The 9,547-nt window shown below is 39.1% G+C and overlaps 1 protein-coding gene across 1 annotated transcript; it reads left to right on the forward strand.

The window, feature by feature from the left end:
• The first annotated feature begins 3,801 nt into the window (after positions 1–3,801).
• ifi35 (interferon-induced protein 35) lies at positions 3,802–8,444 on the forward strand. The gene is made up of 10 exons (XM_049562298.1): positions 3,802–3,907; positions 4,250–4,276; positions 4,873–4,953; positions 5,183–5,341; positions 5,935–6,051; positions 6,131–6,275; positions 6,481–6,590; positions 6,682–6,865; positions 7,014–7,123; positions 7,222–8,444. The coding sequence occupies exons 2-10, from the start codon at positions 4,262–4,264 to the stop codon at positions 7,426–7,428; spliced, it is 1,128 nt and encodes a 375-aa protein (XP_049418255.1). The 5' UTR covers positions 3,802–3,907; positions 4,250–4,261; the 3' UTR covers positions 7,429–8,444.
• Positions 8,445–9,547: the final 1,103 nt, after the last annotated feature.

A 9,547-nucleotide genomic window follows, 5' to 3' on the forward strand; every position in this document is an offset into this window, starting at 1 on the left:
CTATAAAACGTTAAAAAAAAAAACAAAAAAAAAACAGTTCCCCAAAGCCGAAGAATACATCCTGAAATATTTTGTGTTGTCCACAACCCAAAACATGTAGTTTACTGTAACTGAGGAATAAATAAACCAGAATATATCCACATTCAAGAACCTGTAATTAGATTTTTTCTTTAAAATTACTCTAGCCTATGAGTTATTAGTCAAGCTTAAGACCTCTAATGATTAATCAGAACTCAACCAGTTATTTGACTACATTAGGTTGAAGTGGGCTTAAACCAGTGTGAAATTTGAATGAGACTAGCACTAAGTAGTTGACTTGTAAAAAGCACTGATTACATATGAAACTCTTAATGTTTCTCAGCAATAACGTAACAGTATCACAATAAATGGTTTAAAGTCCCTGCACATCCTTAGAAAAGCCACGTGTTTTCTTTAAACATTTTTGGGTTGAAGATGTGTGTGAAACACTTTAAACCTTTAAATTCTTTCAGAGCCTTCACTACATATAACATGAGTCTGGACGGACATGCACGTAAAGCGCAACCCAACTAGCTGATGGAACAGCAGTACTTCTAGATGATTTTGTCCAGCATCACAAATGTGGAAGTAGAGGATGTATTTTGTGTTACAAACATGGTTGTGTGATGAGTACTGCAGGCGGTGCCTCATATAACTACTGCGTATGCTTCTGTGGTGTTAATATATATAAGCAGTGGTGGAGAGTAACTAAGTATATTAACTATAGTTTAGTTTTGAGATACTTGACTAGAGTATTCATAATTTATGCTACTTAATGCTTTTACTCTACTGGGCAACATTCTTGTGACAACTTCAGTAACTTTTTATTTTCAGGTTATGAATTTACAAGTACCGAAACCAATTTTGAGGTACTTTCAGTTACATATTTCCATTAAATGCTCTTTTATACTTATACACCACTGCATTTTAAAAGCCAATATTGTACTTTATGCTCCAGTACATTTATTTTATATCTTTATTTACTTTGCAAATTCTGATTGATAATACAAAATACACTGAACAAAAATATAAACGCACCACTTTTGTTTTTGCTCTCATTTTTCATGAGCTGAACTCAAAGATCTTAAACATTTTCTATACACACAAAAGACCATTTCCTCACAAATATTGTTCACAAATCTGTCTAAATCTGTGTTAGTGAGCACTTCTCCTTTGCCGAGATAATCCATCCCACCTCACAGGTGTGGTATATCAAGATGCTGATTAGACAGCATGAATATTGCACAGGTGTGCCTTAGGCTGGCCACAATAAAAGGCCACTCTGAAATGTGCAGTTTTATCACACCGCACAATGCCACAGATGTCGCAAGTTTTGAGGGAGCGTGCAATTGGCATGCTGATTGCAGGAATGTCCACCAGAGCTGTTGCCTGTGAATTGAATGTTAATTTCTCTACCATAAGCCATCTCCAAAGGCGTTTCAGACAGTTTGGCAGTACATCCAACCGGCCTCACAACCACAGACCACGTGTAACCACACCAGCCCAGGACCTCCACATCCAGCATGTTCACCTCCAAGATCGTCTGAGACCAGCCACCCGGACAGCTGCTGCAACAATCGGTTTGCATAACCAAAGAATTTCTGCACAAACTGTCAGAAACCGTCTCAGGGAAGCTCATCTGCATGCTCGTTGCCCTCATCGGGGTCTCGACCTGACTGCAGTTCGTTGTCGTAACCAACTTGAGTGGGCAAATGCTCACATTCGATGGCGTCTGGCACGTTGGAGAGGTGTTCTCTTCATGGATGAATCCCAGTTTTCACTGTTCAGGGCAGATGGCAGACACCATGTGAGGCGTCGTGTGGGGGGGCGGTTTGCTGATATCAACGCTGTGGATCGAGTGGCCCATGGTGGCGGTGGGGTTATGGTATGGGCAGGCGTATGTTATGGACAACGAACACAGGTGCATTTTATTGATGGCATTTTGAATGCACAGAGATATCGTGGCAGATCCTGAGGCCCATTGTTGTGCCATTCATCCACGACCATCACCTCATGTTGCAGCATGATAATGCACGGCCCCATGTTGCAAGGATCTGTACACAATTCCTGGAAGCTGAAAACATCCCAGTTCTTGCATGGCCAGCATACTCACCCATGTCACCCATTGAGCATGTTTGGGATGCTCTGGATCGGGCGATAATGACAGCATGTTCCAGTTCCTGCCAATATCCAGCAACTTCGCGCAGCCATTGAAGAGGAGTGGACCAACATTCCACAGGCCACAATCAACAACCTGATCAACTCGATGCGAAGGAGATGCGTTGCACTGCGTGAGGCAAATGGTGGTCACACCAGATACTGACTGGTTTTCTGACCCCCCCCACAATAAAGCAAAACTGCACATTTCAGAGTGACCTTTTATTGTAGCCAGCCTAAGGCACACCTGTGCAATATTCATGCTGTCTAATCAGCATCTTGATATACCACACCTGTGAGGTGGGATGGATTATCTCGGCAAAGGAGAAGTGCTCACTAACACAGATTTAGACAGATTTGTGAACAATATTTGTGAGGAAATGGTCTTTAGTGTGGATAGAAAATGTTTTAGATCTTTGAGTTCAGCTCATGAAAAATGGGAGCAAAAACAAAAGTGGTGCGTTTATATTTTTGTTCAGTGTATGATCATTACCCTTGCAGTAGCCTGTATAGCAAATAAAGTAATTAAAATTAGCTTTACCTTTGCCAGCTGCAACATTTAAGTGCATCAGTAATTATAATCCCATAATCAAATGTTTATTTTTCCGAAAAAAGGCCATTCTGCATGCTGAGTACATTAAAAAAACGACTTTACTGAGCTTAACAGATACAAACATTTCCAAGTCCTGTACCTCAGCTTTCATCTGCGTTAGGTTGAGCCAAGAAAAGTGATCTATATATGAAACTGCAAAAATCGAACAATAAAAGAAAATAATTAAACATACATACAAATAACAGAAACAGGGCTATCTCAAATTAATTTGAGAATATATAGTGATGAAAACAGTTGAAGGCTTTTCTTGTCTTTAACACGTTTTTTTTTTTAACTCAGATCTTCTGATAACTCTCATTTAAGATTTTGAAATTCACCTCTTTTATATTAGGAGGAAGGGGAAATGAGACATATCTTTCCCTTATTTTCTTAACCTCTTCAACATCAAATCCTGTAAGAATATAGTTCTGTTTTACTGAGTTAGGAAAACATGTCTGTAACAGAAAGGTTGTAATAATTCCGTTATTACATTATATATCTGTTGCTCCAAACTGCAGTGTTGCCTGGTGTGAAAATATGTTTATATATCAAGGACCTGCTGATGGACAGCAGAAAGTTTAACTAGTAGCAAGTTACATTTATAATCACAATGTAGCAAGAAGTCTGTTCCTCCCATTTTCAGAAGATCACACTGGGGACAATAAACCAAAAGGAGTAGCTATTATTGATAACAGATTCATTCCAACTTCAGGACACCATTCATGGTATTAGCATCAACGACATTCGCACCTTCTTCTTTATAGTTTTTCACCATGTTATTCTTCCTTATGTAGCTACTGACAATTATTTCTCCATATGAATTTGAAATTGTCATTATTTATTGATTTAGTCATTCTTGCTGATATACACCGATCAGCCAGGGATAGTCATGTAACATTAATATTTCACATTTATCTAAATTAAGTTGCATTAGCTCAGTGCTAATATTTGTACTTTTCACTTGCGGTGCTTTGCGCTTGTAATGAAAATGACCAATCTCTCCGAGAGCACCTGAATGCAGCACACGGCTGCAGCGCCCTCTGATGGAGAAACCAGGCGCGTTCACGGCTCCTCTCTGAAGCTGGGAAAGAGAAACTGAAAGAATGAACGTGACTTCACAGCACAGATCGTCGACTTAAGGTAGGTTGTCTCACCAACTGCTTATTAATAAAACCCAAAAATGTGTTAAGTTTGGTTCAATACATCAATATAACGATATCTAGACAGTTTGTAGACGTCAGAAGTTTTGTTGAATGTGACCTATTTAAAGTTATTCTCACGTATTTAAAGATATTTTAAGTGTTGTTGAGACTGACGTTTGTTTATGTGACAGCAGGGCCTACAGAGTATCGATACGTTTATAGTTTAACAGTGATTGTCCTCAGTGACACACACTGTTTTGTCAGGCATTATGTTAATATACACTGACTGTGACCGACAGCATGTAAGAAGTGTAGTCTAATACTTTGTGACTCGTTTCAGATTACTCTGACTATGTCTTCAGATGAGGTGAGACGTCATTCTGCTTCCTCATGTTTTCATGTATCTGTAATGTTCGTGTGACAAACATTATCTCTGTGGGCTGACCTGTTGTTCTCAGCATCACTGAGACATTCCTGCTGTGTTTTGCATTTGATAACATTATTGTGATCAGTGGTGGAACCACTGATCACAATAATGTTATTGTTGTGATCAGTGGTGGAACCACTGATCACAATAATGTTATTGTTGTGATCAGTGGTGGAACCAGTACTCAGATTTTAACTTAAGTACAAGCAGATATACTACAGTTCAAGTGATACTCTCTTACAAGAATAAGAGCTGCATTCAGAAAGTGAAAGTACAAAATTATTAGCATCAAAATACTCAGTAAATAGAATGGCCTATTTCAGAATATTACATTTTATATTATTAAAGTAAAATACATTGTGTATGAATTTAGTCGACTTAATTATTTTCCACCACTGATTACAATGCTGCTGTCACTTGTAAGATTATTAAACTCGTCCTCATAAAATGTCTCCACTGCCTTACACACTCTTGTGGATCAATAATATTAATATAAACAAATATGAGGTGTATGTTTATTGTGTCTTGTGTTTCAGGAGTTCTCTCTTGTGGTGGAGCAACCACAACCATCCGAGGACACCTTGGAGGGAATCAAGGCTTTAATCACCAACTACAAGGTGCACTGAAACTCAACATTTATCAGTATTAAAGTGCAGCTTGCAGTGTGTTCTTATTGTTTTAACATAAAATATACTTTACCCTGTGGTTGAATGAGTAACAGATTTCTATGCATGGAGCAGCACATAAGATATGAAAAATAGAATGCATTAAATAAACCTGAAGGTAACTTAAAGGAAGGAAATTTAAAGGGAAAATGTTAGTGAACGCAGCTTATTGTGTTCCCAGAAAAAATACGAACAGCTGATCCAGGAGCAGAAGGAGCTGACCACCTCCAGGGATGACAGCCGGGCAATGACGGACAAGTGCAAGCAGCGCTGTGTCAAACTTACCCAGGATCTGAAAGTAGACGAGCACCGATATGAAGAGCAGATGAGAAATGAAAAGGTATCCTAGTTTAACCGTCAAATTGATTTTTTTTTTTTTCTTATTGTTAAGTGACATGAATGTTTGAGCTTCACTCTGCAGCACTGGTGGAAATGTATGTAAGTGCATTACTCAAGTACTCTACACAAGTACAAATTTAAGTTACTTTACTTGAGTCTTTTGTGCTAATACACTATATTTATCCGACAGCTTTAGTTACATTCGTTAATGTTTGCACACAGACATAAGAAGAGCTCGAACAATATGATGTTTTTTATAAATTAAACTACCCATCAGAAAACACAAGTACGGCAATCAATCCGCTTCTATACTTTTGTTCTGGTGGAAGTACAAAAATGAGGAAGTACAATCTGCAGTTTGGGCAACAGCCCATTGCATTTCACCAGATTTGAGCTGAGCGATGAGCAGGGAGATGTGGGTACAGGTAAGATAGAGGAAAGTTTACCATAATTCATTTACACATACTGCCCAAATAGTTATGACACAAAGCTGGTTGAAAATCCAGTATCCCTTTAACAAATTGTGATTTTGAGGTAATGCCAGGTTGCTTTTCCTCAGTACATCGTTGAAGCTTAAGTTCTTCTCTCTTGCAGGCTAAGCTGAACTTGATGGTGCAGGAGGAAGATGAACTGATGAAGGAGATCCAAAAAGTGGAGGAAGCTCTGAAGGAGGAGGAGGCCAGACACAGTCACCTGAAGCAGCAAACTGATGTATGTTTATTAAATCAACAAGCTGACACCTGCAGTCAGCCCATGACACGTCCAGTAAACCTGTCACATTTGATTTCAGGTGTTCACTGCTGTACCAGAGAAGAAGGTCGTCTTCACTGGGGAAACAGGAAATGGAGCTGGCGCACAAACATTTGAAATGAAGCCACATATAGTTTACCCGATGGAGGGCGGGACGGCACTGATTACATTTGAGGAACAAGTGGGTGAGTTTGGCTTCAAGCTGTCACCAGCGTGTTTTCATTCATCTGCACTTGTTAGAGGAAGAATCAGTGTGTTTTTGAGGCAACATAAACCTTCTAGCTTTTTAATGCACGTTCCGAGAGAATTATCTGAATGGAAAATACTGCCATGTTTTATTACGTTAGGCTGGTAGTGCTGATATAACCCCTGTGTTGTCTCCATCATCAGTGGCCAGAAAGATCCTGGACATGCAGAAGCATCAGGTGGACCTGGGAGCAGAGTGCACCATCACTGTGGAGGCCAGGCCAGTTCAGCTCATGCTGCCCAGGCTGGTGGAGGTACAACAGAGAGCCTCCTTTACTCGTCATTGAGCTGTGAACATTATCATTATCATTTCCTGTGAGTGATCTGTGCCCGTCTGTCCTGCAGATAGACACAGAGGTGAATCCTCAGCAGATATTAATCTCAAACCTGCCTGAGATGGAGACCGAGACGCTGCTGAACAAGCTGGAGATCCACTTCTCCAAGAGTAAACACGGGGGCGGAGAGGTGGACAGATGTGAACTGCTGCCTGACTCTGGGACTGTGGTTCTCACATTTGTGAGAAATGACAGTAAGCAAGCTTCTGTTCTTAATATCTTAGATGTTTATTGTTGTGCTAATTTTAGCTCCTTTATGTACTGTTGGGTAGTTTAATCTACAGCAATGCATCCTAATCTATAAGATCATCATGTGTTTTTTATGTTCTTTTCTACTATCAGTTGCCAGAGGTTTGACAGATAAAGAGCATCACGATGTGGAGCTATCACAGAAGAAGAGGCACAGAGTGAGGGTGACTCCTTTTCTCAACGGAAAGATTACAAACTTACAGGTGAGCTTTAGTTAGAAGAAAAGAAGAGCGTTCTGTTGTCACCACTAACTTCCAAAATGTTGGACTTCTAATAGTACTGTTTCCTCTTTCCCTTCCAGACCAAGATGTCGGTGTGTCCTCGGACGGTGCTGCTGACGGGAATCCCCGCCATCATGGAGCAGGAGACCCTGCAGGATCTGCTGGAAATCCACTTCCAGAAAAGCGGCAACGGTGGAGGAGAGATCGAAGCCTTCCTCTACAACCCATTAGGTCAGCACACCTCGGCCCTGTTTGAGGGCGTCTCCACAGACAGAGAGGAGGAGTAGGATGTACATTTGTCACCTCTCAGGTTCAGGGTGATATCCTGTGATGTAAAGACAGCATTAGCTCTGCATTTGTTTTAGTCTTATATTCTGTTCTCACATCTTTTGTAATGGAAGTCAGTGTAATTAAAGAAATACTTAAACCACACAATGACAGTTCATGTATCAGTTACACACGTGTTTTGTCTCTGCACAAGCTGAGCCCAAATGCACGAGTGTGCAGGCATGCTCAGGGCGCTTCTCATACGTGGAAGCATTTTATATTGTGAAATTTTAGCAAAAATACATGTGTTTCGCAAGTACTGGTCATATGACTGGATAAATGAGACTTGGATTATACTGCTTGAGTTGTGTGAGAGATTGTAAACGGAAAGCAGACCCTGAAATTCATGTAGAAGGAATCTTTTTGGGAGTTTTCCTCATTAATTCAAGGTAACACAGACTAACTGACAAACAAAAGGTCATTTTGTGGTTGAAGTATTTTTTTAACTTCTTATCTTGGGATGTTTTTTGGCATCAATAAACCTGCCGGTCATGTTATTCTTGAACAAAATCTCTTATTCGTGTTACTGTAAGGAATGTGAAAGTACATCGCACTGTGTAGGACAGAGGCATCATCTTTGAGGCAGTTTTCTCAATTGCCCAAATGTATGCACCAAGTCCAAAAACGAGATGGTTTATAATGTCTGGGTGTGTAAATGGAGATTGGGGTCTGTAATCCAGCCTTGGGCTGCTAAGTCATATGGATCTATGATGTTATATCATATGTAGTTTGTCTAAATACATTGCTTCACCACTGTGGCAGACACAGGTCAACAGTGTGTCCCCACAAGATGGCGCCACATCTCAAAAAAATGAACACATTGTGACATCATCTTCACAATCTCTATCTCTAAAGTGTTCTACATTAATACACAAAGTATTTAATCTTTTTTTGCCTAGTTACTTTAAGATATAAATTCATGGAGATGAGAAATACATTGTAATTAATAATGAAATAAACCCATTAATCAACAAGGCATCTCTATCTCAGCAGTTTTATTACATAAAGATATAAACAGCCTGCTGTACACATTATTACTTTGTCTATTTTGGCTCAGTGAAATTTATTTATATTTGTGAAATATAGCTCACACAGTTTGTTGTGGAGAGATGATGCTAACCAGTTAGCAGATGGCTAGCGTAGCTTAGCACAACTGTTGACTGGGAATAGCTTGTTCTGTCCAAAGGGTAAAGAAATGCTTACAGCAGCACTTCTAAAGCTCACTGATTAACACATTACATCTCATTTGTTTAGTCCATACAAAAGCCAAAGTGTAAAACTGACAATTTGCCACGCAACTTGCAAACAGAGACACCAGAAAGTTAATGCCAAAAAAGCGTTCAGTGCAGAACACTCCTGTGAAAAGGCCAATTGTCACTTGTACACTAATATTTTTGCATGTACTATATGCAGATATATCTTAGATATAACATATTGAGCTTTAGAGCTGCTGGTGGATTTTTTAAAATGTTTTGACAGATCGAGGCTAGCTGTTTCCACCCTGTATGCTAAGCTAAGCTAAGCTAAGCTAACTTGCTGCTGGCTGTAGCTTCATATATATATAGCAGAATGTTGTTGTTTTTTTTTTCTTCTCATCTAACTGCTACCTAACCTAAATAAGACAAAGAATATATGCATTTCCCAAAAAGTCGAAAAATTATTTTCTATGGGTAAATAAAGTCTTGAGGTTTGAAGGTTTGAATTTCAGGTGAAGTTTCTTATGTGAAACTGTAAAGGTGTAAGTATGAAATGTAATTTTGTGGTAACCGATGATTTTTCCAATCAAATGAAGAGTTCATTTGCAGAAAATAAAAGCCATTCTTGAAACAGATAAGGCAGTTTGATATTTATGGAGCCTCTAAAATCCCAAAAGGTGATTTTTTTTAATCTTTTTTATCCTGTGCACAGTTAAAATAAAAACATCATCAAATTACCTTTAGTCCATAATAAAATTAAAAAGGATTTATTTAATTTTTTTTTCTGCTGGTCATTCTCTAGTTTGAACAAAAAAAGTCGACTTAGAAAAAGATTAACACTTCAGGTTTCCTGAAAAAAAAAACCCCAACTCAAGTACAGAAG

Source organism: Epinephelus fuscoguttatus, linkage group LG19 (assembly GCF_011397635.1).
Source record: "Epinephelus fuscoguttatus linkage group LG19, E.fuscoguttatus.final_Chr_v1".
Lineage (NCBI taxonomy): Eukaryota > Metazoa > Chordata > Actinopteri > Perciformes > Serranidae > Epinephelus > Epinephelus fuscoguttatus.